We start from the raw sequence: 16,336 nt of genomic DNA, 5'->3' as shown, positions 1-16,336 counted from the left end.
TTTTTATATATACTTTTGGGGACTCAACTCATTGAATATTTCTACTGGCTTTTTTTTTTTCTTAAGGTTTTCAATGTAAGCAATCAATTGAAAATGTTATGCCTTGTATTTCTTTTTCTTGCATTATTTCACTGAAGGTAATACTTTTAGCCCTAAAATAGAAATGTTATAAAATAATGTGGATTTAATAATTTATAAACAATTTCAAGTTCTTGCACGGTTTTACAAAGGTTAATGTGATTCAGTTTCATGTTTATAAAGACAATTCTCAAATCTGTATTGCAAGCTTTACCTCCCTCTGGAGTTCCAGGATTTGATTTCTAAGAGCTTCATAGATTTTTCCACTTAGATAACTCATTAATGCCTCAGCATTAATCGTCAATCCAAAAGCAGCATGATCGTCTCTATTCCAAATTAGCTTCCCAGTATCTGTGACTATCACTAGCACTGTTCATTTACTACAGATTGAAATACCAATCATCTTTGACTCCTGTCCTGAATTTATGCATTCAGCTTTCCATTGCTTTAAATACTCAGAAATATTCTTTTAGATAATCTTTCACCTCTATCCCCACTGTTGTACTGGGACCTCTCACACTTACATTTCTTCATAGCTTCTTATCTAGCCTTCCCAAAATTCAGTCTCTCTTTACAAATTTATCCTTTTCTGTTTTCTCCAGAATTATCTTTCTTTAGCCCACTTGCTTATGCCATAGTTCTGCCTGTAGCAGAACTTCCATTCCTTACTCGGTCCTCAGTGTCCACTTAACTCAATCTTTGTAAACACTCTTTATATTGTTTACCTTTTTAGGTATGGGTCTCCATAGCCTGACCGTAGACACTTGAGAACAGGGTTGGGTTTTACTCTTTTTCAAAAACATATATCATTTTTCTTTAAATCCCCAAGTGAAGATTTGTAGAAAATATTTTATAAATGTTTGTTGATGAAGATTATGACATCCTTTTCTGAAGGGTGGGGATAGTTTGATAACCATAATGGTGCAGTTATGCATGACTTAGCTAGTTTCTCTCTCCAGGAAACTGCAGAGGAAGAGTGCAGTGCCAGGGAATTTGGGCATCTCCCAGGAAGAACCCTAGGAACGGGGGAGCCTGGTGGCCTGCCGTCTCTGGGGTCGCACAGAGTCAGACATGACTGAAGCGACTTCCTGCAGCAGCAGCAGCAAGAAGAACTTAAACTATCATAAAAATTTTAATATAAAACTTTTAAAAAATAAATGCAAACATTTCAGTTTCCATTAACATCTCCCTTTCTGAAGATCTCTGGGATTAAAAGATAAACTGAGTCATTAAAAATTTAAAGGGTTTATTTTTTAATGATGCTGATTCTAATCTTCTGCTATTTCATACAGTGCAGAAAGAAACATCATGCATACATCTTTGCACAGTTTGTAAGCAGATAAGGTAGAGGGTCTGGAAACAGAAAATCAGGTGTGGCTTTCTTGGCATGAGAAGTCATTTCTGGCCTAAGCTGTTTTGTGATCTAAGCCTGGCCACAACGCTTGTCCTCAGGTCTCAGGAATTAATGATCTTAAGGGAACAGAGAACTGGACCATAAAGAAGGCTGAGTGCCAAAGAAATGATGCTTTCAAATTGTGATGCTGGAGAAGACTCTTTAGAATCCCTTGGATTGCTAGCAGATCAAACCAGTCAATCCTAAAAGAAATCAAACAAGAATATTCATTGGAAGGGCTGATGCTGAAGCTGAAGCTCCAATACTTTGGCCACCTGATGTGAAAAGTCAACTCATTGGAAAAGACCCTGATGCTGGGAAAGACTGAAGGCAAATGGTTAGATAGCATCACTGATTCAATGGACATAAACCTGAACAATCTCCGGGAGATAATGAAGGACAGGGAGGTCTGGCGTGCTGCAGTCCACGGGCTCTTGAAGAGTCGGATATGACTTAGAGACTAGACAGCAATAACAACAAAAGGGAACAAAGCAAAAGAATGCAGAAACAAAACTGTTATCAGGCAAGAGAAGCAACAATGCATTAGGTGTAAAGACTTCCAGTTCTAGTTCACTGGTAAAGGTTAGCCTGAAGCCTCAACCATCAGATCAACTGGAACCTAAGGGATGATGATGTTGACCTTTTCTGACCCAAGTGACTCCAATCAACTAAAGCTTAGATTCTGTTAACTGGCCAAGCCCCTTTATGAATATGCATGTACCCTTAGCTTAAAAACTTCCCCAGCTTTTTAAGAAAGGATGCACTGCTTTGGAAAAGATTCCCAGGTGTCTCATCACATGCTGCAAGTAATAAATTCTCCCTTTTCCCCAGCTTTGTCTTGGTTGTGTCTTTTGGCTCAACATCCACCAAGAGGAGAACCTAATTGTTGGGGGAACAGATTCAGCAGGCTAAATGCCTAGAAGTAAAAAAACAAAACAAGAGTTTTGTAAGATGTAAAGAAAACCCATACAGGAAAGGAGTTGCCATTATTTGGTTTCCATTTTTTTCCCATTAAAACAACTGGGACTTAACAGTAACAGGAATTTTTGCATAACTCCAGAGTTCTGCAAAAATAGTTTGTACAGATCAATACAGCAAGTTCCTATTTGCCCTTTTAACACAGTCACCACACTAAATATAATAAAGAAAATTCCCAGAGTCCTTCATGTGGGAAGTTTACTACCAAAAACTGGGTCTATACTTGGTGTCACTTTGAAGGAATGGATATTGACTTCAGTTCAGTTCAGTTCAGTCTCGAAGTCGTGTCCAACTCTTTGCGACCCCATGAACCACAGCATGCCAGGCCTCCCTATCCATCTCCAACTCCTGGAGTTTACCCAAACTTATGTCCACTGAGTCGGTGATGCCATCCAACCATCTCATCCTCTGTCATCGCCCTCTCCTCCTGCCCTTAATCTTTCCCAGCATCAGGGTCTTTTCAAATGAGTCAGCTCTTTGCATCAGGTGGCCAAAGTATTGGAGTTTCAGCTTCAACATCAGTCCTTCCAATGAACACCCAGGACTGATCTCTTTAAGATGGACTGGTTGGATCTCCTTGCAGTCCAAGCAACTCTTTAAGAGTCTTCTCCAACACCACAGTTCAAAAGAATCGATTCTTCTGTGCTCAGCTTTCTTTATAGTCCAACTCTCACTTCCATACATGACCACTGGAAAAACCATAACCTTGACTAGATGGACCTTTGTTGGCAAAGTAATGTCTCTGCTTTTTAATATTCTGTCTAGGTTGGTCATAACTTTCCTTCCAAGGAGTAAGCGTCTTTTAATTTCATGGCTGAAATCACCATCTGCTGTGATTTTGGAGCCCCCCAAAATAGTTAGCCATTGTGGGTTCTGATAATTAAGGGCAAAGGAATGTTCTTTGTGTATAGCATGTGTTGGGGCAGAGTCCTTAAAACTAAGGGTGCTCTTAGTTTTAAACCCAGCCCTTTGATTTTGGTTCTGGCTATACCACTAATTGACTTCACTACCTTTTACAGGCCATGTCCCTCGTATGGGCCTGTTTCCACATAAAACATAGAATGGTAAGAGCTGTAAGGGGAAAAAAGATATTTAAAGTTACAGAACTGCCTTAGACTACTGGCAGAGATAATGAAGATAGAGATGGGGTCCAGGATTTCTTGAGATCTGGAAACCTTCATTGAAATGCTGGGAGGAGGAAACAACAAAGGAGACTGAGGAGTAGCAGGTCCTGGAGAAAAAAGTTAATGTAGGTCCTGAAACCCAGGAGAGTGCTGAGTATCCATTATTCTGAGCTGAACGTGGAGCAGTCCAGTAATCACTGGCAATATGGAATTGTTGGTGACTTTTGACAACAGCAATATCAACAAATTAGTGAGATTAAAAGCCAGATGACTGCCAGTTAAGGAGTGAATGAATAAAATTATTTTTGATGCCTTTATAAACTGCACATGCATGTATCAAGCCTTCAGCTCGCCTAATTCATGAGCTTCTCTTGGATCTCCTTCAGATTCTAAAGCATTTAACCTGTCCAATACTCCTCTCAGCCTCCCGAGATTGCTCTAAACTTATGAAAGTTCTTCCTAAACAAAGACGTCATACAAAGGAGCAGGGCAAAGAGGCAGCAGTGGGTTTTCATTATTCTATTGCTCTATCCCTGTATTAACTCATCCCGTATTCCCTAGCCTCCTCTATGCTCAAGCAATATTAAATTTTCTTAAATTGGTAGCCACCCAGTGAGAATTTATCACCTGTATTTCACGCCTTTCATTCCCTACCCTACACCTTCACCCGTCCGCTCCTCATTTATTTAACTTGAGAGGCACAAGTTCCCAGTTCCACCCCGGAGGCACAAGCTCCCAGTTCCACCCCGGAAACAGAGGGCGGAGAGGGGAGAGGGGAGGGGGAAATAAAGTGGTTCCTACAGAGGCTTTGAGTGCATGAGCGAGTCCTCCGCCGGACCGTTTTTGCTGCCCTCCTGGAAGAGCGGGGTGGAGGTTTGGCCGACGGACCAAGTACGGGTGCTGAGCAGGCTCTTACGGAAGTCCATTCGCCATTGGGAGGGCCGCAGAGGCTGCTCTGTGCCCTTGTTGCTGCGGGCCTCTTCCTGGGTCATTCCCGGAGCAGGAGCTGGACTGGGGCTGACACCCGGGCTCCCCGCTGGCCGCCTCGGCGCCTGTGTGACCTCCTTGCCGGCGGAATGTGGCGAGTACGCCAGGCTGCCGTGGCCTGGTAAGTCCGGGCTCCGACCTGGCTCCGTTATTTCTGGGGCGTCCAGAAAACGGGGCTGCCCCATCACTACCTCCATAGTGTGCAGATAACTCTCAGGCCAGGCGGAGGGCAGTTAGATGGTTCCTGGATATTTTAGAGGTCCCAGAGTCGCAGGAGCCCTGACTGGGTTTACCTGAGATGCTTGCCCCAGTACTGGCCCCTGTCCCTATTCCTCTCGGAAAATTCTGGGCCCATTTCAGTCTTGGCCTGTTTCTGTTGTCCTTTTGTGCCTGCCCCTTCACCCGTCTGTCCTCGCTGTTATCTCTGTTTCTGGTCGCCCCTGGTTTCTGTCCCCTCTCTCTCTGGGCTCTATGGTGCTTGCTATCCATGTGTCACCTTTTCCGCGTCTTTTTCTTCTACCTCCACGCTAGGTTTACATTGCCTTTGCAGGTACCTGAGCTGTTCTGTTCGGATAAAGAGGACTCTGTCTCTTTCCTTAGTCCGCTGAAGAACATGAATGGAGTCAGATTTGGAGCAGTGACACATACAGTATCAGAGATGGTGATTAGAGATATTTTCTTAATAACAGCTTTCTTTTCAGTGTTCATGGAGGGAGAGTTGCTTTTTGGATGTGAGGTGGTGAATGTAGCGCCACTTTTCTAATCACCGTGTTATTGTTGACCTGGTCTGACTTAATCCTAAACCGAAAATGATAGAAGTATTTACATTTCTGTGGGTTACTATGTGCATTTTAATGAAATTAAGTTTGGCTCTAATTTTTACACGTAGTTGTGTTCTAATGTTCTTAAATACCTTCAGATTTTTAACTCACTGTTGACAGGCATTTGATGAGAAGTAACATGTATCAAGCAAAGTTGGAAAAACCTGATTTTCTGAGTTAACTCAGTCTCTAAACACCTGTCCTGAAGATTTTTTTAGGAGTGTTTTAAGTGGTGTAATTTATAGTGTTTGTAAGCGATGGAATCCATTTGCTTTATATAGATTAACCTTGAGTCTAAATTTAAAACTGAAAAACATACAATAGTTGTAGTTTTAGTCAAATAGAATACTTGGATAAGTTACTTCTGACCTCATGGAATTTTAATTTCTGAGTATATCCACAGCCTTTGGTACTAAACTAAGTTATTTACAACCTTTTTATTTCTACTTCTCAGTATTTACTGGGGAAATATATTTAGTTTTCTTTAAATAAGAACAGGAAAGACTTTTCAGAAAATAGCACACTTTGTTGAATTGATTAAGATATTTAGGGAATGCTTTAAAAATTGAGTTTAGAAACTAGATATCAACTGATAATTATTGATTCAGTTGGATTCTGTCAGCTAAATTGTTTCTAAAGTTACTAATGACTCCATAGTCATGGTTTAAGATATCTTATGTTGACTGCACTGTTGAGCTGCCTGCCCAAGTAGAGATGAGGAAGGTCAGATGCCCCATGTTCTGGAGTTTAGGTTCTTACTCTTTAAACAAACATTCTTTGACATGTATATCTAAGTACATACTCAAAGACATGTAAGAAGACGAATGACCAACATTTATTTAGGTGCAATAAGTATTTGTATAAAATTGTTGAAAAAATAATTACATGCTAGGAAACAGTGCTTAGGTTAAAAGAAGATGGATAAATGAGAATAGATGGTTTCTGGAGTGAAGGTCGGGGAGCCTTGTTTTGCATCACATTTGATTTTTAGTTTAGCCTAAATATAAAAGTATATATTCAAATTCTTTTCCACTGTCACTAGTCATTCTACCTTAGGTGAGACGCAGTTTAAAAAAGCAAATTGGAAAAATAAGGATCCTTACCAGGTTTTTCTGAGAGTTAACAGTAGCGTTTGTGCAAACATCTGCCATAATGCCTGTCAGTTACATACCCCTTTCCCGTGACTGTCCTTCTTCACAACATAATTTCAGTGTTCCTCGATTCCTTTTTCTTAAGATATTTCTAGTCCCATGTAATTAAATGAAATATTTTAATTCTTTAGAGCGGGGCCTGGCCCGTAGTAAGCACTATGACTGTGTATTGAATAAGATAATCAAGTGTGTGTTTGTTGGTAGGAGACTTTCATTCTCTACCAGGAAGAACAAGAGGGAAGAGCTCAGATAGCAACATGTGCATTTAGATCCTTTTCTCTTTGGGGTGTTTTTTGTTCTCTGTCTGTTTCTGGGGAGCCTGGTACCTGAGGTGTTAATTTTTTCTTAATTTCCATCCCTGAACCATCTCTGGATTGTGAGACATGAGAAGGCAAAGAATAGATGTTGTAAGCTACTGAAACTTTTGTGATTAAAAGTAAAAGTTTATGTGCCCCTTTTTGTATAAGTGCATCCATAATTCACGTTTATTTTCTTTCTGTTTAAAGAAAATTTTAGTCATTGTATTTATGTCTGTGCTGGGTCTTTGTTGCCTCACGGGACTTCCTGTAGCTGCAGTGAGTGGGGTCTACTCTAGAGTCAGGGCCCTAGGGCACATGGGCTCAGTCGTTGTAGCGCTGGACTTAGTTGTCCCCCAACATGTGTGATCTTTCCAGACCAGGGATTGAACACATGTCTCCTGTATATGCAGGTGGGTTCGTGGCAACATTATTTTTTGCTATTTTAACACATCTTTTTTTCCAGTTTTATGGAGATATAATTGACATACGTCACTGTATAAGTTTAAGGTGAGCAGCATAGTGATTTAACTTAAATACATCATGAAGTGATTATGAAATAAATTTAGTGAACAGCTATAGTCTCATATAGACTCAAAATAGAAAAAACATTTTTGTGATGACAATTCTTAGGATTTACTGTCAACTTTCATATATAGCACATCAGCTGTGCTGATTATATTTATCATGTTGTACACTACAGTCTTAGTATTTATCTTCAGTTCAGTTCAGTCACTCAGTCGTGTCCAACTCTTTGCGACCCCATGAACCACAGTACACCAGGCCTCCCTACCCATCACCAACTCCAGGCAAACCCATGTCCATCGAGTCGATGATGCCATCCAACCATCTCATCCTTCGTCATCCCCTTCTCCTCCTGCCCTCAATCCCTCCCAGCATCAGGGTCTTTTCAAGTGAGTTAGCTCTTCGCATCAGGTGGCCAAAGTATTGGAGTTTCAGCTTTAGCATCCGTCTTTCTAATGAACACCCAGGACTGATCTCCTTTAGGATGACTGGTTGGATCTCCTTGCAGTCCAAGGGACTCTCAAGAGTCTTCTCCAACACCACAGTTCAAAAGCATCAGTTCTTTGGCACTCAGCTTTCTTCACAGTCCAACTCTCACATCCATACATGACCACTGGAAAAACCATAGCCTTGACTAGATGGACCTTTGTTGCCAAAGTAATGTCTCTGCTTTTTAATATGCTGTCTAGGTTGGTCATAACTTTCCTTCCAAGGAGTAAGCGTCTTTTAATTTCATGGCTGCAGTCACCATCTGCAGTGATTTTGGAGCCCAGAAAAATAAAGTCAGCCACTGTTTCCCCATCTATTTCCCATTAAGTGATGGGACCAGATGCCATGATCTTAATTTTCTGAATGTTGAGCTTTAAGCCAACATTTTTTCACTCTTCTCTTTCACTTTCATCAAGAGGCTCTTTAGTTCTTCACTTTCTGCCTTAGAACTATAAATTTGTGCCTTTTGACTGCCTTCATCCATTTCCCCCTTCTACCACCATGCCTGTAATAACCACAAATCTGATCTCTTTTCTAAGTGTGAATGTTTGGTTTTGAAGTATAATTGACCTACAATGCTGCATTGGGTCCTATTGCACAGCATAGTGATTTGGTATTTCTGTACCATTTCAAAATGATCACAGCGGTAAAGTCTAGGTCGGATATGTCACTAAATAAAGATATTTTGTTTTCAAATTTATTGACAGCAAGTAGATGTCAACAGCTAATAAAATAAGTCTCTTTTTTCCTTTAGTTTGGATTTTTTGGGCCATGATCATTACCCACATATAGTAAATCAAGGGACAGGCTCTGGAGACCCTCTGTCTAGGTTGGAGTCCCTCCATTACTTCTTACATCAGTGGGGACCTTAGTAACTTATTTATATCTGTCTGCCTTTTCCTTGTTGATAAAATGGGGATGATCCTTATACTTTTATCATAGGATTATCAGCAAGATTAGCTGAGTTAGCTCCCATTGCAGCAGCGTCTGTCACAGTAAATGGTTAGTGCCCGTGTGCTATCGTGAGACAGGGTGTAATTGGTCAGGTGTGCCCTGTGTATTTTCCCTTTTGCATATTGTTTTGTTAATATCATTTCTTTACATTGTTTCCCTGTCTGATCTTTCTCCCACACCTACTTTTCTTTCAGTGAGGTCTGCCAGTCCTTAGTGAAACACAGCTCTGGAACAAAAGGAAGTTTACCACTACAAAAACTACATCTGGTTTCACGAAGTATTTATCATACACATCATCCTACCTTAAAGCTTCAGAGACCTCAATTGAGGATGTCATTGCAGCAGTTCTCCTCTCTAACTAGCCTTCCTTTACGTAAACTGAAACTTTCTCCAGTTAAATATGGCTACCAGCCCCACAGGAATTTTTGGCCAGCCAGATTAGCAGCAAGACTCTTGAAACTCCGGTATCTCATACTCGGATCTGCTGTCGGGGGTGGCTATACAGCCAAAAAGGTGAGTTTCACTTTGCTACTGCTTTTCCAGCTATTCCAGCAAATATTTTAAAGTTTCATAGCATATGTCATTTTTCTTTAGTGCAGTAGAATATAATGAGATGTTTAAACATTTATCGTGTGTCTCTGTCGTGTGCTAAACTGTTTTAATGGTGCTAATAGGAAAATGCTCTCAGAATCTTAGTTATTATAAGAGGTGAGAATGGCCTAATGGAAGGAGCACTGACCTGGGAGTGAGAATACCTTGGTTTGATTTGCAGCTCTGCCATTTAGTAGCCCAGGAAGGGAAGTTAGGTGGCATGCTCCTGCAACCACTTCGTGGCAACTCTGGGACCAGGCAGGGTCTCCTGATGCCTGGTTTGTTTTCCCTCTGTTCTTCGAATCATGTTTAAAGTCAAATCATGAAACCTATTTGAAATAAAAGTGTATTTTGAATTTTTCCATTTTTTGTATTTAGCAAAGAAACATTTACATGCTTTATACACTTGTCTGTTAATTTATTTTTAGAAGAGCAAAGGCCACTTTGTTTCTCAAAATTGTGAACATAATACATTACTCTTAGCAGCTTAGCAAGTTTTAACAAAATAAATTTAGCTAGTTTTTCTTTATATTTTATATGGCATTCAGATCATTTGACTGGCATACTTTCTTATCTTTTAGACTTTTGATCAGTGGAAAGACATGATACCTGACCTTAGTGATTATAAATGGATTGTGCCTGACATTGTGTGGGAGATTGATGAGTATATCGATTTGGGTTTGTATCAACATCAGAATACTTTTCTTGGTTGTCTCTTTAGGAAAGAAAAATAGTTGTATTGAGATAGCTCCTTAACTCTAAATTTAAGATTGCAGCAGTTTTATTTTCATAATGAAAGTGATAGACTAGCAGAGGAAAAATTGGTAAGAAACAAAAATAATCCACTGGTTCATCACTTTAATACAGCTGCCAGTGTAGTTTCTTTTAATTGTACCTATTTTGTGGATGTGGTTAATGTTTTACTTTCCTTTTTAAAAAATGTATAGTCATAGTGAACAAACACTTTGCTATCTTGTCTTTTGTTAGCTAACACATCTGTCAGCATTTTCTACGCTGCTAAGCAGCCTTCTTGAACATCATTTTCAGTGTTGTATGTTACTCAGAACAGCTTCACCTAACTAACTCTCCTTGAGTACCTTGGTTACCTCTACTTTTTATTACCAAGTTCCTTAAAAGCCTGCTAGTGGCCAGAGTAATTTCTCCTGTTAGTCTGCCGTTGTTCCCTTTTTCTAGTAGTAGATGAGAAACAGGTATATTTGATAGTTGTGATTGCCAGTAAGTCATGGTGATCTTTAGGGGGAAAAAAAAATTGTCTGATGAAATTATTTTCCTCAGGTCTCTCTTTATAGACTTTGTGTAGACTTTTTTTAGACTTTAGCTTAGGTGTATGCAGGGATGGATTTAATCTCTGCATGCACTATTCACAACACTTTATTAAAGATTGTTGCACTGATAAAGATATATACAGGAAAAGCACGCCTTCAAATTATTTTTCTAACATATATGAGGAGAGCTTTTTAACTTGATAAATTCAGCACACAGTAATGGCTATGAGCCTCGGTTCTGAAGCTACACTACCTAGGCTTAAACCTGACTGCCTCACTTTGCTGGGTGCACAGGTCCTGTTACATCTCTGTGTTCCATTCCTTATCCGTAAAATGGGGCTGATGAGAACTGTTTTGTAGCATTTCCACGAAGATGGAACAAGTTAATGCTTTTATTGCATTTAGAATAAGACCTAATACATATTTTTATTTTGAGAAACTTTGTGTTTTATCTTCTCCAGAGAAAGTTAGAAAAGCCCTTCTTGAATCAGAAGACACTGTAAAGCTGTACCAAACTTGGACAGAATTGTTGAGTATTTGTAAACAAAAATAAATACTTGGTCACTTTATAGATAAGGCTAGCAAAAATAAAGGCTTGTCTTGGGTTCATACACAGGTTTTTCGAAATGGTAACATAAAAGGAGAAAGAGAAATAATGAAATTCTGTTCTTGAGTTTAAACTGACATTACTTTTTTAGAATTTGGGCCAGGTGCTACAAAAGATTTTTAAAGTACTTCTGATTCCAATCCAGTGTTAACATTTATACCTTGTTTCTGTCTCAAGGCATTTAACTTATGAATCAAAAATATCTAAGCCATATGTTTGAGTCTTTTTAAAAATTTTTCATGGCTTATAGAATATCATCAGAATAACACATTGTTTCAGATACATGTAGCAGTTATAGTTGGAATAGAGAGAAAAATGGAAAACTATTTGTTTGTATATGATTATTTAAATTGTACAAATGGTTCAGTAGTCACATTTTAATTTGGAGACTATCCTTTTCTTTTCTTCAGAGAAAATTAGAAAAGCCCTTCCTAATTCAGAGGACCTTGCAAAATTGGCACCTGACTTTGACAAGATTGCTGAAAGCCTCAGCTTACTAAAGGACTTTTTCACCACAGGTAAGGAAAGACCTGTGTTCGATCTCATTTAAAATATCAGGAAACACAGAGGAAAGATACTTAAGATACATTCATATTTTCCATCTTTTAAATGAAAATGTTTAGTACAAATAAAAGCCAGGTTTTTTTATTAGAAAGATAAAACAAAATTTTGTTGCTCCATAGTTTTAATTTTTTTTTAATTAATTTATTTTTATTTTTTGGCCACATTGCACAGCATGTGGGATCTTAGTTCCCTGACCAGGGATTGAACCCACGCCCCCTGCAATGGAAACAAAGTCTTATCACTGGACCACCAGGGAAGTTCCCGTGGTTTTAATTTTTGTTTGGCCCAGCAAAATGAAGGTTTTCAAGAACTTAAACATCTTGGCTTTAGTTAGTGAGGGGAAAGTAAGTCACTTGTTCTTGACAAGCAGATGAGACTTCCTGTGTGTTTGCTTTCATAATTGATTAGAGCCGATTTTAAAACATTTAATTATAATGGACCATTATGAGTAGAATTTGCTAAGATCAATCCTGGTGTATTTGCCCAATTCTGCCCTACCATAATATAAATCTGAGGTCTCAGACATCTTTGTTTGCTCATTTCTGTTAAATTTTACATTTCTATTTCCCCTTTTGCTGATTTTTCACAGGTCACAAATTGGTTAGTGAAGTCATAGAAGCTTCTGACCTACTTCTCTTGTTAGGTGTGTAAACAGATATTTTTGCTGATCTTAACATGTCTTTTAAATGCTTCTAATAAACTAGTTGCAAATAAAATTGCAGACCAAATTTATAATGCTGCTTGTGCTGAATTTTAAAATGTCAGAATTATATTGGGCAAATTCATTATCCTAAATTTAGGTGGAAATAATAATTATTTTGTGATAAAACTAAAATTCCTAAGTATGTATCTATATTATAAGGTTAAAACTGTTAAAAAGAAAGTTTGCTTAATCAAACTATTTTCTTGAACCAGATCTGGTTGTTTCTCATAATTGAAACAAAGTCATTTTAGTTTGTCTCATCTGTCTGGTCACAGTTGACATTTTTACTTTTTTTTTTTTTTACTGTATGTGGTCTCTTATGGCAGTAGTGTATGGCCGAACTGTAAGTACTCTCATGTAAAATAATCTTATCAAAGATTCTTATTTTTTAGTTGTACTTTTCAGTGACATTTTTAAAAATCAGTTAAACAGGTCCTATAATGGTTTTGAAAAATTTTTTTCTTAGGTTACCACTTTGTTTCTTAAAATGATTTTTGCTCTAAAAATCCACTTACCTTTCAACTGACTAAATATAATATGGAATTTAATTTAGACTTTTGGCTTCACTGGAGAATTTATAAGACTGAATATTTATCTTTAAGGTTCACCTGGAGAAACGGCCTTTAGAGCGACAGATCCCGGATCTGAAAGTGACAAGCGTTATAGAAAGGTAAGTATAAAGGAGCACTCTTCACATAGATAGTCTTGAAAGATTTTTTTTTAAGTTTTTACCTACCCTGGAAGATTTTAAAATGGTAACATATGAGAAGCAAACATAAAATTATTCAGTGGAGGTATTGTTATTATTCTTGGTACAAAATGCAAGGCATTTATGCAACAGTTCTGGAAATATAATGGGATAATCCAGTTTCCCTCAAATATATTTGAGAAATATTAGTTTCCAGGGTTTCTGCAACAAAGGGTTTTGTTGTTAAATATGTGTGGGGGGAAACGTATAAATAAAACAAGCAGGCTTCTTTTCTCTGGGATTTCTCAGACTTTGATATATGCATGTGCCTTGTGAAGCTATAAGAGATTCGTCAAAATATGCAGAGTTTTCTAAATATATTTACCAACAAAACCCCTTTTTCCATGAAATATCTTCTAGATACCAATGTTTCATGATATATACTTAAGGGAAATCTTAAGGAAATAACAAGTTTGTTACTGGGGGATATAGATTTCTATTACATTGGTAGTCAACAAAATTAACGTATGGAGTTATTTAGGATATGCTAATTTCCATACATGCTTTAAAATCCATATAAAGTTTTAGGAGATTTGCTGATATAGAATAACATGCATTGTTATGTATTTATATTCATGTTAGCCTGATACTGTCTTAATCTTCACTTTTTTTATCTTTTCAAAATTGTAATATAAGTGATTCCTTGAAAGCTTTTTTCAAAATAATACCTAGATAAATAGATATCTGGAAAATACTCTATGAACATTTAAAAATTAAGTGCAAACATTTAACAATTAAATAATGAAGGTTATTGTGGTTTTAATGCATTGAGGTAAATAATTTCACGGCTTTTGGGGGAAGCAGGAAGAAAATAATTCCTTTGTGTAGATTTCCATCTAGTTTCCTATCCTTCAGCTTTGAACTTTTTACATGATATTCCACGTGTCAATTATATTTCAAAAGATTTTTTTTTTTTTTGTCTTTTGATCTTTTGGAGAATACATTTTTCAAGATGTGTTTATATATGTGTGTGTGTGTTTTTTTAACTTGATCATTTTTTATATCCTTTTCCATTTCCTTTTCCTTTACCCTTGGTGTTATTTTGACCAGGGACACCCTTGACTATGCATGCTACTGGGAAGAAAAATCTGAATAGAAATTAGCCTTTGATGATCAACTTTTTTTTGAGCCAAAGGCTTGACCCTTGATGCAGGTAGATTTAATGTGCAGAGAGAAACGAATGTATCTGGGGAGAAGGAACCTCTGTTAACAGAGGTGGTAGTATGATTTTCAAGTGACAAGATTTCTTGTTGCCTAGATCTGTTAGGTGAGGCCTGCATCTCTGTTCTTTTCTGACATGGCCTATGATTGTTTTGGTTCATGAGAATCCTGCCTGTTTTGGACCTGACAGATAATTCCCTTATAATCCTGCTAAAGTGATAAATGAGTAGTAGTAATTGATAAATGGTCAGGAGCTCCGCAGTATAGAAGAAACAAGAGAACTAATCTCTGAAAATTTATATTTACAGATTTTATTTTATACAGTAGACATGAGAGCAAATTTATTGCTTTATTTTATAATTCACTTTGCTTGAAGATAAATACTGCTGTAGACTATTTCTTTTAAACTTTTCCATAGTTTATGGTGATTATCTTTCCATTAAAAACTCATCAGTTATTTCCCACTATTTGTTATAAATACTACATCGAGTTCTAGTTAATCCATTTTCATAGGTTAAATCAGATAGTATTAAATGTAGTATAAATATTTACTATATAGAGAAAGTATTGTCAGCATCAACTGGTGGTTTTGAATTTTATTAATATGCAGCATTTTTTCAAGGCTTAACTGTGTACCTGTGGTGTTTGAAAATAATGAACTATTCAGACAAGATGCAGATACATGGATTGTAAGAAACTAGTCTGTAAATGGATGGTTGAATGTAAGCATGGACAGGGAGACCTTAGCAGAAACCTCTTTGAAATTACTCTAAAATATCAAATTTGAAAATTTGGGCAATAATCAGAGGTGATAGGATGGAAGCCAGGCAACCCACTCCAGTGTTCTTGCCTGGAGAATCCCAGGGACGGGGGAGCCTGTTGGGCTGCCGTCTATGGGGTTGCACAGAGTCGGACAGGACTGAAGCGACTTAGTAGCAGCAGGATGGTAGCCAGAGTTCAGGTGGTGCCTTTTTGATTGGTTTAGTCTAGTGTCTGAGAGCCCCAAGATTTAAAAGCGAAGTCATGACTTAGCATAATGATCGATTGGTTTATACCAAAGTTTCTAGCTAGACTTATCTTAGAAATGTAAATGTGAATTGGATTTTTTTTAATGTAATAAAAAACATTTCTATGAATAGAACTAAAAAGAAAAACTTGTTCTTTTTAATAAGAGAACACATCTGGAAAAATACTGGTGAGTAGAAGGATAGTTAGGAGCCTTTGTAAGTCAGCTTAAGTGAAAGTGACAGGGAGTTGCAGGAATACAGAGGTTGATTGACTTGAGTCAACAGAATGAAAACAAAATAGATTACCTGTGGTTCCCAGTCTGGAGTTGTTAGACTTTAGGTGTTCTGAAAAATTGTAATTGAGGTCTTCAGAAAGTCAAAAAGCATATTTTTCCACATAATGCTGCACAGGCTAACTAAACATCAATCAAATTTCTTTGACTTTGCCTGGGTTTATATCTATTCAGTTTGTGGGCAGTAATTATGTCAATCAAAAGTTCTTTATGTATTTTTGATAAATAAAAAATGGAAAAGTACTGAAACTACATTTTAGTTAATGCTTTTAATCAGAATATTTTAAACTTGTGTCCACTATAGAAAAATATTGGAAAGAGCCCTTAGTGTGAACTTAATAATGTTTTTGAGACCTGGATATCTGAAGGCAAATTCAGAATTGGAGTGGCAAGCCTTCTTTAGTGTTAACGGACTCGCCTGGTTTGTAAATCCCCAGATTTCTGTATTCAGTCATAATATGCATAGTAACGGGACCACATAGTGTATCTCCTCTTTTTAGATTCAGTAACATTGTTGTATTCTAGTGAAAATTTGTTAAATGAGACATTATCTGTGCTTTTATTCTATCATGTTTCTGAT

General features: G+C 37.6%; 2 protein-coding genes across 5 annotated transcripts in view; one reads left to right on the top strand and one right to left on the bottom strand.

The window, feature by feature from the left end:
• Window positions 1–1,307: 1,307 nt before the first annotated feature.
• On the bottom strand, window positions 1,308–5,579 carry LOC112447410 (uncharacterized). The gene is made up of 2 exons (XM_059888170.1): window positions 4,201–5,579; window positions 1,308–1,674 (listed from the first exon to the last, which is right to left on the bottom strand). The coding sequence occupies exon 1, from the start codon at window positions 4,755–4,757 to the stop codon at window positions 4,371–4,373; it is 387 nt and encodes a 128-aa protein (XP_059744153.1). The 5' UTR covers window positions 4,758–5,579; the 3' UTR covers window positions 1,308–1,674; window positions 4,201–4,370.
• Window positions 4,511–16,336, top strand: part of OPA1 (OPA1 mitochondrial dynamin like GTPase) — an 86,563-nt gene continuing 74,737 nt past the window's right edge. For 2 of the 4 annotated variants that reach the window (XM_005201500.5, XM_005201499.5), the window contains exons 1-6: window positions 4,511–4,681; window positions 8,991–9,309; window positions 9,969–10,065; window positions 11,691–11,798; window positions 12,434–12,487; window positions 13,150–13,217. In XM_005201500.5, coding sequence (XP_005201557.1) covers window positions 4,650–4,681; window positions 8,991–9,309; window positions 9,969–10,065; window positions 11,691–11,798; window positions 12,434–12,487; window positions 13,150–13,217 — 678 coding nt within the window. In that variant the 5' untranslated portion in view covers window positions 4,511–4,649. The remainder of the gene's footprint in view (window positions 4,682–8,990; window positions 9,310–9,968; window positions 10,066–11,690; window positions 11,799–12,433; window positions 12,488–13,149; window positions 13,218–16,336) is intronic. The other 2 variants (XM_005201501.5, NM_001192961.1) reach the window with 2 other exon arrangements.

Source organism: Bos taurus, chromosome 1, assembly GCF_002263795.3.
Source record: "Bos taurus isolate L1 Dominette 01449 registration number 42190680 breed Hereford chromosome 1, ARS-UCD2.0, whole genome shotgun sequence".
Classification (NCBI taxonomy): Eukaryota; Metazoa; Chordata; class Mammalia; order Artiodactyla; family Bovidae; genus Bos; species Bos taurus.
This window is presented reverse-complemented; position numbering and strand designations above follow the sequence as displayed.